The following is a 17,788-nucleotide window of genomic DNA, read 5'->3' on the forward strand; positions in this document are numbered from 1 at the left end:
ATCATGACGGTAAGATCAGACTCGAGTGCAATGACTTGCAAACTGCATGGACACGATCACATGCCACTCCCAACATAAGGTCCACAGCAGAGCAAATCGGATTAGCCCCAGCCTACCACCTGTCTTACATCGAAACGAAAACTTGTCGCTATCTTGTCGCTATCATGCCCATTCTAGGGTCTACATCAAGTGGCAAGGTGGCCACTACGACGACGCGGCACGGCGGTCCAACTCTACATTCTCGGCACCTCCGACCACCTTCAATATCATGTTCTGCCAAGCCGAAGTCGGAGCCTGCCAGATGTCTCAGAATGTAGGCAACTATCTTCGCCACTAGCGCGAACTCGCGGTCTCCCATTCGAGTTGCTGACACTGGGCTCTCGCATGCCCCGCCCGGTAGTGATATTTGGGAACTTCTTCGCCATAGTTGCACTTGGCCATGTCGTGTCTCATGGGACTGAAGTCAGGTCGGGGACCGTGCAAAACTTTGCCATCTCTATGCCTGGTCAGGCTCAGGTAGACACGTTTCTTGAGTACAGCTGGCGAGACCTCCAACAGAGGAATCGACGACGAGAGGTGTGCAGATATCTCATGTCCATTTCATACAATACAATGTGTGCACTATGCTACAAATATATCAGACCATCTAGTCCCCTCGCAACGCCTCAGCCACCCCAGGGAAACCCCTCGGCGGCTGCGCATGACCTTGAGGCTTTGTGCTCTCCAGGAACTCACTGAACTGCTGACCCTGCTCACTCTGCTCATCCAACTCCTTGATCCCACTCTTCTTTGCACCACCAACCAAAGTCCTGAAAGAGACGTTTTCAGCATACGGTCTTGATGGCGGCTTCTCGTCGAATTCGCCTCTGCCAACAGCAACCTCAGGGCCAACGGAGCGCGACAATTTGATCTGGATGCGCCCGTCGTTGGTGACGCTACCGAACTGGGGCTGCACCATGATCTTTCTGCCGCCGGGCGTGTCGACATCGATTGTCTCGACGTCTTTGGAAGCCCCGAAGTTCCTGGGAACAGTGTATGAGTCTGTGCCCCTGTGGTCATCATTTGTTACGAAGCCGCCTACTCCGAGGCGGGCGTAGAGCTCGTTCTTTGTGCCTGTGCGTCTGGCTTGCATGACACGAGCAGGTATCGGGGCAGGGTTGGCTTGGGGACCGAGGATGGGGTGATTGGCGAGGTATGACTTGTGACGAAGATAGCCGAGTCCGGCTGAAGGGTGGGTGGAGAGGGGTGCAGTTTCTTGGTCGAATTGGTACTGATCGACTTCATTCTTGGCACTGTCCGGATTGTATGCTGTGTGCTTGAATCTGATGGCTGGGAGCTTCAAGAAGGGAAGTATCAACTTGCTAACGAGCTTGCTGTTCAATGGGTCCTTTGCAGTTTCTTGCCTTAGCGCCTTGATACCAGCATCAATCTCAGGTTTTGTGATGTGACGCCAGGCCTTTTCTCGTTGCTCTTGCCAGGCTTCAGCTTCTTGGGCGTCCATTGGTGCTACTTCGCCAGATCTAGAAGCGGCAAGTCGACGAGTGGCGTATATCTCGTTCTTGACATACTCGACTAGGTAGTCATTGAACTCCTTCTTGCGGCCTGCAAGCTGCTTGTTAAGAAAAGAGATGAAGTCCTCGGCGCCCATGCCAGGAAGCCAAGGTCCTTCGTGCTTCCATCGCCTTGTATTATGAACAACAGGATCTACGGGTGGCGGGGTAAAGGGCGTGAATGGCAATGATCCGGGAGTCTGCGGGGCCGCTAGTCGCTGTTTCAGAGCGTTCTTTGCATTTTTTTGCTCTTCTCTAAGAGCTACGAATTCTCCTAGCCAAGGCTTATTGTTTGACGATCTTCTGTTCGCTTCTTTTTGGAAGGACACGAAGTCAGAAAGGTGAAGGCCCCATCCACGAGCCCTGAAGCTCGCGAGTTTCTCTTCCCACCTCTTCCTCCAGATAGCGTTGAAGTCGTCCCATTGAGCCTTGACCCGCTCCGAAGGCATGCTCTTCTTGAGAGCTTTCAGGTAAAGACCGGCCTCATCCAGTCCGAGATCGGTGTCGTAACTCGTGGTATCATCCCGTACCTCAAAGGCTCCCGGTAATAAGTCGTCACTCACGCCCCGATTCCTCATCAACGATAGACCCTTTATCATTGGCACACCCATTTCTTCCCACTTTTGTCTTGTCCGCACATGGTCTGCCGCTGATTCGAAGTCTGTGACATGCTCGATAGTATCCAGTTGAGTGACCCTTAGTACTGGGTCGCTCACTTGTACTAGATGACTCCTTGACGGAATTGGCCGCTTGAGACCCCAGTCGCCACGTGCCAATGAGGACTTTGTTGTTGCAATTGCTTGGTGTGTCGGGTATGGCAGGGTCGCGGTGTCCGAAGACTTGGAGATGCCGGCGCCGTAGGTATCGCTCACGGGCGGTCGTGCGAGTGGGTTTGGCAGCGAGAAGAGGCGAGAATTTCGGAGGAGGTTGGAAGTAGGCGAGAGAGACTGGCGGCTTAGAGCCATGTTGGCGATGCGACAGCCGCGTGTGGGCGTTCAATGGCGGCTGAAGTGATGATTGCAACGTGCATAGCGAAATGTCGAGTGGAGTTTGCGGCGGGGTGGCCCGTGCGAGACCTCCGCGGCTTCTGATGGGTTGCAGGCTGGGTCACATCACCACGTCAAGGTGCATGAGACGGTACTAAATGCGTTTTTTTATTGATGGATTATAACATTCATAGTTATTTACAGAACCTATCCAAGATCTCCTTCCCTCCATGCACGCGCAGTTCGTCCTCCGCCTCAGCGCCTGTGTCGGGAGCATTCCTGACATGCATACTCTTCTGGTGCGTGCAATATGCTGTCCGCCATCTTTCAGGTCAGGACTCACCTCTTCAACCAAAGGTTTTATCCGCATGGTCTTTGAAACGCATACTGCGCGCCGAGTGGTCTACACATATCATTGCAATCTTCTAGGTGTGCATGCCGATGTATGAATGTCGTAAAGCAATGACGGGCGTCATTCCCACTCAACCAGGCAACTGTTTATCCCAGTCCTGATCATCGTCTTCGTCGTCGTCCTTGTCTTTCCTGTTGATACGTGGAACATGCCCTTCGATAGCCATGGTATGGTCAGACGTTTGTGCAGGAAGCGACGGTGGTTGAGGCGGCGCATTGCTGGAAGAGCGCTCGAGAATCTGGTCCTGGACAAGGTCGTTGTTTGCCTTGGTAAGGTGGCCCGGCTTCTCGCCTCGTTCGAGCGCCAGATCAGTCATGGCATCTGTGCGGGCGGCCCAGGCTGCGTCCAGGTCTGCTTCGTCATCTGCGTCAGCCGTGGTCGCACTCTCCTGTTTGAGACGTAGCGGTAGAGCCTTTTCATGCTCGTCGGCATTTTCTACCATAAGCTCGATCTTGTCGCCGTACCCGCCGTGTCGCATCCACGCCGGCTCCTCGTTTAGCTGCACCTTGACGTAGAGTGCGCGTTTTGCGCAGTCGTCTGAACACCACACTTCGAGCACCTTCCTGTCTACTATTTCAACACCGTGATCAGTGTCAACAAACTGCTTCCTCGCGGTGGATCGCGCCTTCTTCTTGGGGCGCGGGCACAGCGCATACCCACACTTGTCGGCAATGTTGCGCTCCTCAATGAGGGCGTCGTAGTCTGCGGGCTGAAAGGGAATTACTGCTTTTTGGAAGAAGTGAGCGTCGGAGGGCGAAGGTCGCTTAGCATCGGCGTCTGGCGAAGTGGGAAAGTCCATGAGGGTCATGACGGCCTCCAGCACCTCGGCCTCGACGCGCTTGCGGTCTTCAAGTACCGTCGCATGGTGGCGGGCAACTGCTAGGTGGCGCGCATTCACAGGTTTCCTGGCAGGGGGCGCGTTGGTCGAGACGGTCGAGTTCTTCAGGATGGACTTGGGCGGCATGGCGGGTCTGTGTTGGTGTTGGGATCGTCGTGGCTAGAGTGTGAAGTGGAACCTCGTTGGGCGTGCTTGGCGGAGCGTCGGGGACTTGGGCGGGGCTGTTTTGAGCTTCGTCACCACACTTGTTCGCACGAGGCACCTGCAGCAGCCCTCATATCTCCCACTGCCCCTCGCCCTGAGCTGGATGGGTGCAAGCATTGAATGGTAGGCCGCCTTGTTGACCCGCGCGTCCCGCATTGCTGCCCAGGCTGACATGGGCGTCATCGCAGCTACACGTCCGAGACCCGCCGTGCACCACACCCTAGAGAGCTCCCACACATTCTTGCTGTAGCGCTGTCAGGCAGGGACCGCAGCTGTCACCCCCATTGAGTCTTCCGCCGCTCGACCACCTCTGCAGCCATCGACACACCCCGCCGCCATGTACAAAGTCAGAGCCGTCTTCGACTATGTGTCTAACCACGAAGACGACTTGGGCTTCAAGGTCGGTCAGATAATCTCCGTCACCGAGGAGGAGGGCGACGACTGGTACGTGGGCGAATATACCGACGACACCGGCACCAAGCACGATGGCCTCTTCCCCAGGAACTTCGTCGAGCGCTACGAGCCAGAGCCGCCACCACGACCCAACCGAGCTTCGCGGCACAAGCCATTAGAGCAGCCGCCTGCGCAGGAAGCTCCTCCCACGCCCCAAATACCGCAGCAGGAGCCAGAGCCAGTGCAGACTCAAGAACCAGAGCTGCCAAAGCCCCAGGCCCCTCCCACTGAGGTGCCCAGCGCCGCTAAAACAACACCGTTGCCTATGTCACCCATGTCGCCCCGCTCTGCGTCGAGCGCAAAGGCTCAGGAAACTCTACCGCCGCAGTCGGAATCGTCCAAGCCCGCTCCTCCCGCGAAGAAGGCTCCTCCGCCTGTCGCTCCAAAGAACAATGCCTTCCGGGACCGCATTGCCGCTTTCAACAAGCCCACTGACCCTCCGCCCAAACCCTTCAAGCCTTCTGGCGGCGCCCCGAGTTTCATCAAGAAGCCCTTCGTGGCTCCCCCACCGAGCCGCAATGCCTACATTCCTCCCACTCGCGAGGCTCCACCCGTCAAGACTTACCGCCGCGAAGAGGACCCCGAGATTGCAGAGCGTCAGGCGCAGACCCAGAACGATGCGGAGCGTGCGGGACTGGTCGCTCATGACAACGCAAATGCGAATGAGGGCGAAGAAGAACAACAGCCCAAGATTAGCCTGAAGGAGCGCATCGCTCTGCTGCAGAAACAGCAGCAGGAGCAGGCAGAAAGGGCCGCGGCTATGCACAAGGAAAAGCCAAAGCGACCGCCTGTGGCCAAGAGGACTGAATCTCAAGACGCCCCCGCCGAAGACAGTGAAGACACTGGCCTCGAGCGCGTGACAAGTGGAGCTTCCAAAGGCCGTGTATCCATGGATCAGAATCGCCCTCCGCGAACGTCGCACGATATCCGCTCTCCGGATGCGCACAACCGCGACCGCGATCTGCTCAGCGAGAACGATGCTGATCAATCAGCCGCTGGAGATACTGAAGATGCTGGAGGAGAATCCACAAGTGTCGAAGAGGACCAGGACCGACCAAAGAGCAGGCACCCGCCGCCGCCACCTCCCAGAGCACCCACTGCCCCAACGGAAGAGCCCAACGTTGGTGATGAGCAAGATGTGCCCGAAGAAGAGGAAGAAGAAGAAGAAGAGGAAGACGAGGAGACTGCCGAGTTGAGAAGGAAGGAGGAGTTACGCGAGCGCATGAGGAGATTGGGTGGTGGTATTCCCGGCATGCCCGGTATGTTCGGAGGTGGTATGCCCATGGGCGGTGGTCTTCCACCGAAGAAGAAGAAATCGACCACCGAGAAAAGGCCCGAAGAGACTGAGGAGTACAATATGCCTCAGCAACGGGTCCCTATGTTTGGTATGCCTGGCATGATGCCTGTTCGAAGCCCAGAGCCAGAGGACCGCACGCTTTCTGTCGAGAAGGAGGATGACACTCCGCACCCTGTCACAGGCACTCATCCAGCGAACGAAGTGCCAGACGTAGAGGAGGTTGCATCTCAGCCGGCCCGGCCAACTACTGGCGATGGTCCTCCACCTGTTCCAACAGACCGTAAGTTTATCATTCCTCGCAAACCAATCCGCGCTTTTGTACACCACGCCCAAGGCCGCCTGCAGTCGCCATCTTCTGAGACCTTGTCAAAGACATATGTCACTTATGACGGTCTGTCGGAATATGTTATGACTGTATGCGTGTCTAGTATGTGTGTGCACATGGCTCTCTCAATAAGTCTTACGTCTATTGCATTGGTTCTAATATTCTTCAGGACGTCCTGCTCCCCCTCCTGTACCATCGGCCTGTAAGTAATATCGGCTATCAGTATGTGGACAACACTGACAGTACCTAGCTCGACCGGTACCGCCTCCTCCTCCGCAAGTTCTCTCCCCTGGGCCCGGATCTGAGTCTGGTGATGAGATGACCGACACTGCCAATACTCCATCTGCCCCATTCCAACCATCCAATAGGCGGGCTTCGTATTTCGCTTCCGGCGAGCCATCTCAGGATCTGTCAGAGAGACGCGTGCCTCCCATTCCGTCAGCGGGTCCTACATCGCCTACAATGAGCCGTCCGCCTCCGCCACCTCCACCGACACAGGCACCTCCATCGCGCCATGAAGATCTTCCGATTCGCAAACTGGACCGTAACGAGGGCGAGACTGACTACGAAGGTGACTACGACACCGACATGGCGCCTGAGGCAACTCACAAGGACGCCTTGAAGTCACATGCTCGGGATTCAAGCGTAGAAGACAATACCTTGACGGACGAGCCGAGTTCAGCACGCTCGCCCACGATCCCTCAGGGAATGCCGCCTCTGCCTCCTACTGCACCTCGTGCAGTACCACCTCCGCCACCCCAACAGGCGCCTAGTCGGCCATCGACAGATGCTCCCCGTGGTGCACCGCCTCTTCCACCGGTACCACCACCGACTCGCAGCGCCCCTACGGACGATGACGATGATGAATATGACCCGTACAAGTACACTGGCCCACCCCCTCCGCAAGCCGCAGCACCTCCAGCTCCCCGAGCAGTGCCACCGCCCCCACAAAGCCAGCCTCCCCCTCCGCAGAATCGTCCACCACCACCCATGCCGCCATCGATGCCTCCTGTACCACATCGTCAGGCGGGTGAACCAGATGAAGAGGATGATTTGTACTCTTCCCCGCCAGCTCGGAAGTCTCACGATAGGCCGCCGCCTCCACCACCTCAGGCCCCTCCGCATCAGCATGCACCTCCGCCTCTTCCACCTCTACAAGCTCCGCCTGCTCCAGCTCAAGAAAGAATGGTCCCGCCGCCACCCCAAGAACGCCCAGTTTCCATGTTCTCGCCCGTCGCAACGGAGGCACCACCTCGGATGCTGAACACTCGAAAGTCACTTGATGCAGGCCAAATGCTGACAACTCGATCCTCCATGGATCAGCCTCGCCCTGCAACGAATCAAGGTTTCATTGCAAGTGATATCGATTTGGGAATGTCGTCGCATTGGTGGACCCAACCCAAGCTACTTCCCCCATCGCTCCAAAGCCGCAAAGACGTCTTGGTAGACATGAAGGAGTCGCAATCAGGCAACACTGTTGAGAAACTCATCAAAGTTCTCTACCTTGACTACTCACAAACAATCATCTCCGCCCGGTTCGAGTCCACCAATGTATCCGACGTGGATCTTGAACAGCGCAATGAGCCGCCGCCGCCCAGCCAGCGCCCTGATCAGCTGGAGAACGCGTACGAGCAGTTTGGTCGTTCGATAGCCAAGACTGTTGAGTCGAAGCAGAACACCGTCGTAGGCAATGGCACGCCGCATGGACTGGTTGAGGAGCTGTTCAAGCCATTCAATGACGCACTGCCCCCAATCTCAACCCGCTCCTATGGCGCGCTTGTGTACGCCAACCTAGCCAACGCGTCAACTCAAGTGTATGATGAGATCCGTCCTGGTGACATTATCAGCTTCCGCAATGCAAAATTTCAGGGTAAGACTGGGCCAATGCATGCCAAGTACGCGATGGATGTGGGGAAGCCGGATCACGTCGGTGTTGTTGTCGAGTGGGATGGAAGTAAGAAGAAGGTACGGGCTTGGGAGCAAGGACGTGAGCACAAGAAGGTCAAGCCAGAGAGCTTCAAGATGGGAGATCTGAGATCAGGTGAAGTGAGGGTTTGGCGTGTAATGAGTAAGAGTTGGGTTGGTTGGAACTGATTGGTCGAGCTGCCCGTTTGTAGGTAAAGAGCGAAGAGCGCGGAATTGTAATTAAACCTTTAGTCTTGCGCGTCTGTGTATCCTAGCTGGCACCATCCAAAACTTTCCAACGTCATCACAATAACATACCCTGACGTATACAATACCTCAAAAACTTCCAAGCATGACCTTCACGTTCGACCCCAAGGCCTACGAGGTCGAGACGCCCTCGCCGCCAACGTCCGCAGCCCACCTGCGGCCATCTTGGAACGCTGTGTGGCGTATCGCCATCAACAACCCCGATAAGGTGGCCGCCCTGGCTGAGGCCAGAGGCATGATCAAGGAGAAGCTCCGGTGGGAGAGAGAGGTGGCGGAGGAAAAGCGGGAGAAGCGCAGGTTGGGGGTGTCGGAGTGGAAGCTGGCCCCTGAGCTGGAGGAGTGGAAGTACGTCTTAATTTCGAATACAAATCGACGAGCTAAGCTGACATATCTTGACAGGGCCATCTTCGGACAATAGATCTGAGTGGGTTGGAGAGGAATTGCGTCTTTCTGGCAAAACATCTTGGGTTACTTGCGGTGGTGTTTGGGGAGATGGCGCCGCTGTGCGCCTTATAAATATGCATGAATAGATTTCTTCGCCATTTGTTGGGTGAGTACTTGCAATATGCTGTGATGATACCATTATAGGTGTGCTTGATGTGGTGCTGCATGTGGTTCTTTGATGGTTCTGGGTACCTCTGTAGCTGTCACTCCCTTACATCATATCTCACACATTCAATCGGCACCCAACCTCCTGGAGCAGTACAGTACGCTCGCATATTTCTCCGGTCAGTTAGAATACCACTGAATACCTCCAGAGTGCTCTATGGTGGACACGCCGAGACTGTGATGATCTGATGCATTCTGCAAAGCTCTCCGCCCTTCACTAGCAAACAACAGCTCCTAATACATTATGAAGAACTCCACCAATGAAAAGTTGTTAACATCAACCATTGAACGAACGATACCAAACTATGCCACCCAAACCTTCCAAGAAGTCCTTAAGAGCTCCTGCGGACCTGCCACGAACGACGAATACGCACGATATCCGAAGAGTCTTAGCCGAGCGGGAGATCAAGGATGGAAAACGCGGATATCTCGTCGACTGGATTCCAACTTGGGAGCCCATGGTGAACGCCAGGGATATTGCTGCGAAGGTTCTGGAAGAGTGGGAGGACACTAAAGAGGAGAAACGTATATTTCAATTGAAAGGTAATACGGTCGTTAGGTGTGCGAACGCTAGCGTAGACGACTCGCCCGAACACATACTCCGCATGAGAAAGACGGTCTTCGATCACTTCTGAGAGACGGTACTCCTGGACCAAGACGGCCTTGCGCCATCCGAGCTCTTCAAGGATGAGGAATGGGTCTTCGAGTCGGGGGACTACGAGCAACGGGCGGCGGTCATTGCCGAAAACCATAAGATGGATGCACCAAGCGCGTCAGAAGTGGTGAAACGCACATATGGTACCATATGGGAAAGATCGGGACCAAGCCGTTACCCTGTCACTACAAGAGACAAAGACCTGGCTTACAGGGCTATCAAGGTCAAGTATGTCGGCAGCGTCGATCCAGCGAAGGAGACAGTTCGAGATAAACGCCCAGCGTCTTCCGTCATTAGCTTCCTCATCCCGCTCTTCGCCGCCAGTCTCCGTAAATTAAAGAATCCTACCTGGACGTTCAAGAACGCACACGTCATCGCCCTCTCGTTAAGCGAAACCGTCGCACTATTCCCAACGCATGCGCCATATCTACTCAAACACCCTATGCTACTCATGTTTACCCGGCTTTTCCTCATGGGCGATAGGATTGCAGAGAAACTGAATACAGTTAGTATCGAAGTGGGAGATGAATGGCACGAACACACCCGAGACGAGTTCCTATGGACATACTGCGGTGATTGGGAGAAGAGACCGATTGACTGCGTTGAGCGCACGTATACCACGACTCGTGATGAGATTTGCTGGTACGTAGAGAATGACGTTGACAAGGATGGAAACGTTATCGTGGCAGCGCCGGAGGATGCGAGAAATGGCGAAGATAGTGATGGAAATGATGATGGCGGGAAGTAGCCGGTTAAGAACGACGAGAATGTATAGAGCTAGAGGACTTATAGGTGTCAGTATAGATGAATGCACATGTTGATTGAAGATGTCGAGCCTGAACAGGATGCAGAAGCGAAGTCGTGTTTCGATAAATATTTGCTACTGCAGTACCATGAATACACAGTGGAGTAATCTGGGGCTTTCTGTCTATTTGATAGTTTGCTCACGACCGAAAAAGAGGATGAGTTCCCGAAGAGGCCCGACAAGACCATCATCATCGCGCGAAGGAAGAAACTGGAAAAATCCAACTTGGAGTTATTGATATCGGACGATGGGAAGCTGTGGTGGACGAGAAAGGCTCATGCCTCGAAGTTGTACAAGAATACCGTCGAAAGGTTCGATAAAGTCAAACAGGATGATTGGATAGTTGTGGTTGTACCTGGATGGAATCAAGCAAGGGTTCTTAACAAAGTCGTGCTCACGGACGGCCCGGAGAAATTCATCACACGATTCAGCGACGACGATTACGAACGTGCGACTCAGATGCTTGTGTCTATACTGAATGAGGTCTTTCAGCCCAGCTCGTGGCTGGTTCTACCTGAGGAAGGTAGATATCAGTATGCGACGGACGAGGACGGAGCGAAAACTATGGGATCTACCTTCAAAAGTGCTCAAGAGCTCTTCGAGATAATTTGGCAGCTTTACATCGATGAAAACAAGCTTGATGACAGCCAGACCGATGCTAACCAGCTAGACGAAGAGACTCGTCAAATCTTGAGTGATGTAGATGTCGTGTGGACTTCTGCCTTGAACAAGGTCGAAACGTTCGATGACGAGCACAGATCATGAACAACGACGGGGCAAATATCCAATATCAAGTTGATGAGCATCTAGACTATCTTCATCGAACGCTTCCATGTTTGGCAGAAAAAGCGTACTGGAGCAGTCTTGTTACCCAAGATCGTGCCGCGGACCATAGCGGAACGGAAAGACCTCGGTCGTCGTATAATCACCGACAGTCCCCATGCCGCCAGGCGAGGCTCAAATCCCTATCTACTCGCCCTAGCGTTCCTTACAGACGACGAAGCGAAGCAAGTGGAAGACGACATGGGGCTACTGGCGTGAGACGCTCGTTCTAGAAATGCTATCCATACCTGCATCGAACAGTATCAGGAGAATGAGGAGCTGAGCTATTCCGAAGCAGTACATGCCTTCTGAGTGCTTCAGCAATCCCTGCAGGACGAGCATTTCGCCAGCGAGAATAACGCCGAGAAGCTAAGTAGCAACGCTGCTCCGAGACTTGATTCCGACCGCGGACCACATAGCGACTCTGAAAACGACAACAGTACAGACGCCTCTGGAGATAAAGACGATGCTCCAGCCAACGAAAAGAGCGCCCAGTCATCGAAGAGTAGAAGGCACGGTAAGCTGGTGGACGAAGACGACGAGCATGTTGAAGCACAAGATGCTGAAGACCAATCAGGGAATTGAGGGATTGAAGGGGATAGCACTGAAGCTGGCCAGAGTCTACCAGCCCCAAATCATGCCCTTCGGCATCGTGGTGCCTCAGAGGAGAGTGAAGCGACTGCGAAGTCAGGTCTTGACTCAAGGAAACCTGGCATGTCGGTGGCAATTGATAAAGAAGAAGGGGTAGCGGATGGAACATCTAGGCTTGGAAACCCGAGCAAGAGGGTATTTACTGCGGCGGGCAGTGAGCAGCCACCGGCAAAGAAGTTGAAGACTAAGGAGACTGTGGCATTGGCCGATGACGAGAACTAGGTAGCCAGGGTTAGCTGTGTGGGCATGCCTGTAGCTTCAGCTGCCACACTCCATATTTGTCAATTCATCTCTTAAGTTTGATATAGCCACTTGTGATATGTAGCAAGCTTGCAACAATCCGGACTGATGACTTGTGACGCGATTACTGGCACACTGGGCGTTCATAAAAGAAAGCAGATGCGCCATACCTACTATCAACCTCTCTTCATTTGCATTGATCAGGTGACTGTGATTCCAAGCACAGCATGTCCAACGACAGATCAGAGCCAACTGTTGCCCAGCAGGGTGATGAGTCGCGAACCAAGCCTGAGTCGTCTACGATAGCAACCAGCGGGAGCGCTTCTTACCCAGCTTCAGAAGCAATCAGAATCCCTGATGGCATGGCCGAACTCTGGCTCCAGTGGGCACCCGAAGATCTCCCAGGTCCGGTCATGAATGAGAAGATCATAGCTGTCAGGCGATTGGGCCCAAAGAGAAATTACCTTTACTTGCTAGAAGTGGCGGAGGAATGGTTCTGGCCTCAGCGTGTCGCCAAAGACGCGAAGGATACATGGAAAACGCAAAAGAACGTCGCATCTATGAAAGGCCAGAATCTGGATATTCAGAGCAGCCTGCGCGAGTACGACTTATTCCTGATTCGGATCGATTCGGCAAAGGTGAATCCGCTGCACGCTGACCTCGGTGTCGTCGACCGGAACTGGGCAGAGATAGGGGAGGTTCGACACTTCATATCTCTTGCTCGAAAAGACAAGAACACCGAGGAAGGGAAGACTCCAAGCGCTGCTAAAGGTCAGTCTTCTAAGACGAAGAAGAGCAAGAGTTCAGCATCTAGTGCGCCTCAAGAAACGGCATCGAACTCCTTCATCGCTGTGCACAGTAAGAGATTAGAAAAGCAGATACTTGAGACTATTTTAGTGCGAGCAGCAAGACGACCGAGCTGGTGGTCAGCCAAGCATGAGAAAGCGTACAGCTTTTATGAGCAGAAGCACTACGACAACGCTCAAGACCACGGCCTACGAACACCGTACATAGTACTTGACACAGTCGGTTTCGCCAGTACTTACCCGATGGAATACATCGGCATACTACTGCGCTTTGTGCAAGACATTGATCCACTCTCTCCTGTCTCGGAACCAAGGAACGAGCATGAGCCCTGGCATAGGGATTTCTGTCCATCAGAAGCACACGAACGACGGCCTGTGATAAACCCGACTAAAACGTTCAAAGTCCAGTGGGAACAACTGAAGGACATGAGCGTCAAGAGTTTGCTTGCTATCCCTCAGCAAGATCGGGAAGAGATCGTTTCATTGATAGTGTCCCAGGCACCACACGCGCTGCACAACGACAGTTGGGTGTTGCTTCTCGTACTCACTATTGGGACAGAAGAGTACATCGAGCGCTGTCTCAAATCAGCCGATATCAAGGTTGAGAGCGGATGGTATGAACGTTCTTGCCAGAAGCTTCTTCTTCAGCTCAAACAATCGTCCAAAGGGGAATTAACACTCGTAGAGGACTCTGATGTGTACACAGCATGGAAAAGGCTGAAGCAAGGAATCCATCGGAGTGATGTGTATCCTGAGTGGCTCGAAGAAGACACTGACCAGTGGTCCGATGGAAACATCTTTGGCACGGAGATGGAACCGGAACCGAAGACTACTGAGTCTCGCTCTTCGGACATCGATTTCGATACTGCATAACTAATCAGACACTCATGGAAGCGCACCTAGTCTAGACAAGAGAATCGAGGAGGACTGAGAGGGTAACCGAAGGAATCTTCCGGGCTGGTGGTAACCGAGGTGATGATAGGATGACTGGAATGGACACTCAAGACAAGGTCGCTAGTAGTGTATAGATAATGCAGTGGTGATCCAACTTCGTCTAGGCAACATGCCCGCTTCCTACTCATCACGTACAAATTCGAAATTTTAACGAGAAGTCAAGGGCTTGCGGGTTCATCCTTCTCATAGCCTCATTTGGCTAGAGTGCTCCTCTAGCATTGTCATTGCGCCTGTTACTCCTCTTTGTTGTGCCAGCTTTTGTGAAGCTAGACTGGTATGCGGGAGAACAGAGGACGACCGAGATACTGAGTGTTCCTGGAGCGAGGAAGGCGTGTTCGGGATGTCGCAACAGTACGGTGATATCGTGTTAAGCGTGCGTGGGGCTGATGGGCAGGCACGCAATCGCTCGGAGTGTCATCCTCGGTGAATGCTATCATGAGTGCGTCGCGCCCCTCGCGTGGTAGTAGCAGAAGACCTGAAGAAAGTTGGGTAGAACAATGCCAATATGCAGAGAATAATCAGGCGCTGTTTTTGAGCAGCCAGCATCAATCGCGAAACGCCATCTTCCAGCTTCAGCGCGGAGACCATACTGCCAGAGCCTGTAACGTGTGAAAGCTTCGTGGTTTCCTACTGGCTCGCTTCGAATGGATGCCGAGAGCGCGAGCGCAATTTACGCTATGAGTGACAAAACAAAGGCATAAGGGCGCGATGACAGGTTGCGTTGCACGAAAGGGCTGACTGAGAAGAGGTCGGATGAGAGTTGGTGGGTCGTCCGGAAAAGTAGCCGCGTCCGTGGCTCGCGCTTGTCGGCTTCAGGGAAAGTGGCCCCGACGCATCGATGACGCTGCATCCCCCTTTCTCCTCCCGTTGTCACGACGCCATCCTTCCTTCGCGTCAAGGTCTGTTCAGACAATCCAGCTGCGGAGCCTCGCCATGGCGCGACATGACCAAACCGTCAGTGAAACGCCAAGTTGCCCCTCGTGTAGATGGCCCGGCGCTGAAGGTGGGTCAGGGGGGGCTGCAGAAGGTCGTTGCTTCCTTATCGTTAAATCCGCCCAAACCCCGGGAATAATGACATATCCACATGCCCGACACGTAGAATCCTACAAATACTCCGTTGCCCGTCGCTGTAGCCAAGACTGTGTTTTATCGGTCTCGAAGCTTCTTCCAGCATGACGACAGACCACAGCATAGACCCCCGGTCTACACCACCATCAGCACAGCCTCGGACGTCCCCAGAGCAAACCCTGGATGTAACAGAAGATGGTTCCAGAAAGAGCGAAGAAGACGCCTTGCATGGCCTGGAGAAAGGCTTAGACAGCACTATGCCACCAGAACAAGCAGATCGCTTTTTCGTGGAGTTCGATGGACCCAAAGACCCCGGCAACCCGAAGAACTGGACGCCGAGACGAAGATGGTGTATCACAGTTTCCATGGGCCTCATGGTCTTCACAGTCACATTCGCTAGTTCCATATTCAGTGTCAACATCGGGATTGTCCAAGAGCTGTTCAACGTCGAAAAGGTCACAGCCACACTCGGCGTAGCGTTGTTCGTCCTGGTATGTTGAACTGACCCCGCTCGGCAGTCAGAGGTCCAATATCTAATACATACGTTCTAGGGATTCGTATTTGGACCTATCGCTTTCGGGCCAATGTCCGAAGTTCTAGGTCGGAAGACTCCACTCATGTTCGGTTTCGCACTCTTCGCTATCTTCCAGATTCCAGTCGCTCTTGCCCAAAATGTCACAACTATATGCGTAGGCCGCTTTCTCGGTGGTCTCTTCGCCTCTGCACCCCTGGCAGTCGTGGGTGGAGCTCTTGCGGACCTGTGGGATCCCATCCCCAGGTCGTATGCTATCTGCGTTTTTGCCGCTGGTGGATTCGCTGGCCCGGTAGCAGGACCCATTGCTGGAGGTTTCATCGCAGAGTCGCATCTTGGCTGGCGCTGGACATCCTGGATCACCCTCATCATGGCCGGCTTATTTGGAGTCATTGGCTTTCTCGTCATACCAGAGACTTCTGCAGCCAGGATTCTACAGTTGCGAGCTGCAAAGTTGCGAAAGGACACGGGAAACAACGAATACCACGCTGCTGCAGATGAGAACAAGTTGACTCTCGATAAAGTGCTGAACGTTTACCTCCTACGACCATTCATCATGTTTTTCCAGGAGCCCATCTTAGCGCTGGTGACAGCCTACATGAGCTTCTTGTACGGCATTGTCTATCTGCTTTTTGAAGCTGTGAGTCTACGTCCGTACCTTTCTTGCTACCAGGATCTGACGACCGATAGTTTCCCGTGTCATTCTACGAAGAACGTGGCTGGTCTCTAGGGGTCTCTCAGCTCCCGTTCGGTGCCTTTATAGTTGGCATTCTACTGGGCGCTGGCTGTATTGCTTACAGTTCAGCGACTGGATTTACGCGCGCGTTTCGTAAACATGGCAAGGTCATCCCGGAAGAACGTCTGCCGCCCATGATACTCGGAGCCATCGCACTTCCAGTTGGTCTGTTCTGGTTCGCCTGGACTAGCAATCCAAACATTTCCTGGGTACCGCAAGTACTCTCTGTCGCCCTTCTCGGATTTGGTTGCATGGTGCCTTTCTGGCAGGGAATGAGCTACCTAATCGACTGCTATGGCTTCTATTCCAACAGCGCCATCGCGGTCAATACCTTCATCCGCTCATTCGCGGGCGCTTTCTTTCCACTGTTTACGCATGCAATGTACACCAAACTCGGTGTGCCATGGGCGACCAGCCTTCTGGCGTTCATCTGCGTGATATTTCTCCCTGTCCCCATTCTGTTCTACATCTTCGGGGCGAGGATCAGATCGAAGAGCAAGTGGGCACCGACGGCGTAATGAGGTAAAATCTGTGCCTTCATAGCTTGCATAGTTCAAGTATTATGCGTATATGTATTCTTTCATTGAAACATCATCAATCTCAAAGTTAATTATCTATCTATTCCTCTTGGCCCTCATCTCAGTCGATGCTTCGTTCAGAAATCGAACGCCTTCTCGAGAAGGTCAGCAAATTTTGCTCGAGCCAACCCATTGACGTACTTGGTGCGCTCGTCCCTCTCTCGTCTCCTCAACTCCATCCAGTCCAGCTCTTCGAACAATTCCTTCAACGTCCAGTAGATAGTAGCCCGGAAACCCTCTGCTACATCCACGGAGAACTCCACTACCACGTGCTTCTCTTCGCTCGAAACGAAATGCCAGCCGTTGTCCCCCTTGGTGGTGTCTAGGCGTTTGACGCACCACTCTGTCATGTTTGGAGCCAAGTCGACGGCGCCCATCGAAATTGCCTCAGGGTACCATCCATGACCACCCTCTCGTCGTCTTCTGTCGTGACTCGCAGGACCGAGTGCATTGGCACCACCACGGCTTTATGCCTCAGACTGCGCCAAGTCGTCAGGAAGTTGACCCTCGGCCAATATCTCAACCATTCTGCGCGCCCATGGAACAATTCCCCGACCTTCTTGTCCACCCCCTCCTCCAGAACCATGCAGAACCAGTCACACATATTTTGCCGCGCGAGTGCTTCGTTGAGCCCCAGCGGCAGGAAGGAGAAGGTTTCAAGCTTTGTAGGCGGGTCGGTCTTTAGGTCTTCGGTCGATCAGACTTGCCATACTTTGAATGGCACGGATTTGGCGTCATACGCCTGTGCGTATGCGGCTGAGGCTCGTGGGGCGGCGTCGGCGGCGGCGTCGAAGCAACGTAGGTAAACGTGCAAGACCTCTTCCAGGGACAGAGGCGGTGCAGTGGTGGTGGATGTGACCGGCGTCATGATGGAGAGGTGAACAGGAGGACGGCTTCTGTTCGAGTGTTTTAGTGTCCTGGAGGCTGTGAGGGTACGGAGGGGCAGCCACAATTTGTCTTTGGATTTTAGCGCTAAAGGTACGTCGATGCATCCCTAGCAGGCCTGGAGTACCTTCACTGACGATTTTACGATTGCCAAGATGCACGAAAGCTTTACTGTATTGTCTGCTGTAACCAAATCATTGGCGCATCAAG

The 17,788-nt window shown here is 53.7% G+C and overlaps 7 protein-coding genes across 7 annotated transcripts; 4 read left to right on the forward strand and 3 right to left on the reverse strand.

The window, feature by feature from the left end:
• Positions 1-578: 578 nt before the first annotated feature.
• Positions 579-2,561, reverse strand: BKA58DRAFT_382225 (mitochondrial ribosomal protein subunit-domain-containing protein). The gene has a single exon (XM_046170084.1). It carries the CDS (start codon positions 2,513-2,515, stop codon positions 647-649), a length of 1,869 nt encoding a protein of 622 aa, XP_046026137.1. The 5' UTR covers positions 2,516-2,561; the 3' UTR covers positions 579-646.
• A 124-nt stretch (positions 2,562-2,685) lies between these two features.
• BKA58DRAFT_148184 (Rtr1/RPAP2 family-domain-containing protein) lies at positions 2,686-4,087 on the reverse strand. The gene has a single exon (XM_046164731.1). It carries the CDS (start codon positions 3,910-3,912, stop codon positions 3,019-3,021), a length of 894 nt encoding a protein of 297 aa, XP_046026138.1. The 5' UTR covers positions 3,913-4,087; the 3' UTR covers positions 2,686-3,018.
• On the forward strand, positions 4,088-8,217 carry BKA58DRAFT_148181 (uncharacterized protein). The gene is made up of 4 exons (XM_046164730.1): positions 4,088-4,113; positions 4,179-6,020; positions 6,235-6,267; positions 6,316-8,217. The coding sequence occupies exons 2-4, from the start codon at positions 4,328-4,330 to the stop codon at positions 8,157-8,159; spliced, it is 3,570 nt and encodes a 1,189-aa protein (XP_046026139.1). The 5' UTR covers positions 4,088-4,113; positions 4,179-4,327; the 3' UTR covers positions 8,160-8,217.
• Positions 8,218-9,151: 934 nt separating this feature from the next.
• BKA58DRAFT_456145 (uncharacterized protein) lies at positions 9,152-10,249 on the forward strand (the record flags this gene model as incomplete). Its single annotated transcript, XM_046174584.1, has 2 exons — positions 9,152-9,389; positions 9,504-10,249. The coding sequence occupies 2 exons, from the start codon at positions 9,152-9,154 to the stop codon at positions 10,247-10,249; spliced, it is 984 nt and encodes a 327-aa protein (XP_046026140.1).
• A 1,997-nt stretch (positions 10,250-12,246) lies between these two features.
• Positions 12,247-13,698, forward strand: BKA58DRAFT_400780 (uncharacterized protein; the record flags this gene model as incomplete). The annotated part of the gene is made up of 2 exons (XM_046171614.1): positions 12,247-12,877; positions 12,917-13,698. 2 exons carry the CDS (start codon positions 12,247-12,249, stop codon positions 13,696-13,698), a joined length of 1,413 nt encoding a protein of 470 aa, XP_046026141.1.
• A 1,253-nt stretch (positions 13,699-14,951) lies between these two features.
• On the forward strand, positions 14,952-16,633 carry BKA58DRAFT_314149 (citrinin biosynthesis transporter CtnC; the record flags this gene model as incomplete). Its single annotated transcript, XM_046167461.1, has 3 exons — positions 14,952-15,338; positions 15,399-16,019; positions 16,070-16,633. 3 exons carry the CDS (start codon positions 14,952-14,954, stop codon positions 16,631-16,633), a joined length of 1,572 nt encoding a protein of 523 aa, XP_046026142.1.
• A 137-nt stretch (positions 16,634-16,770) lies between these two features.
• BKA58DRAFT_438667 (uncharacterized protein) lies at positions 16,771-17,561 on the reverse strand (the record flags this gene model as incomplete). Its single annotated transcript, XM_046173608.1, has 3 exons — positions 16,771-17,036; positions 17,090-17,354; positions 17,406-17,561. 3 exons carry the CDS (start codon positions 17,559-17,561, stop codon positions 16,771-16,773), a joined length of 687 nt encoding a protein of 228 aa, XP_046026143.1.
• Between the last annotated feature and the right edge of the window lie 227 nt (positions 17,562-17,788).

Source organism: Alternaria rosae (assembly GCF_020736505.1).
Source record: "Alternaria rosae strain MPI-PUGE-AT-0040 chromosome Unknown BKA58scaffold_4, whole genome shotgun sequence".
Taxonomy (NCBI): domain Eukaryota; kingdom Fungi; phylum Ascomycota; class Dothideomycetes; order Pleosporales; family Pleosporaceae; genus Alternaria; species Alternaria rosae.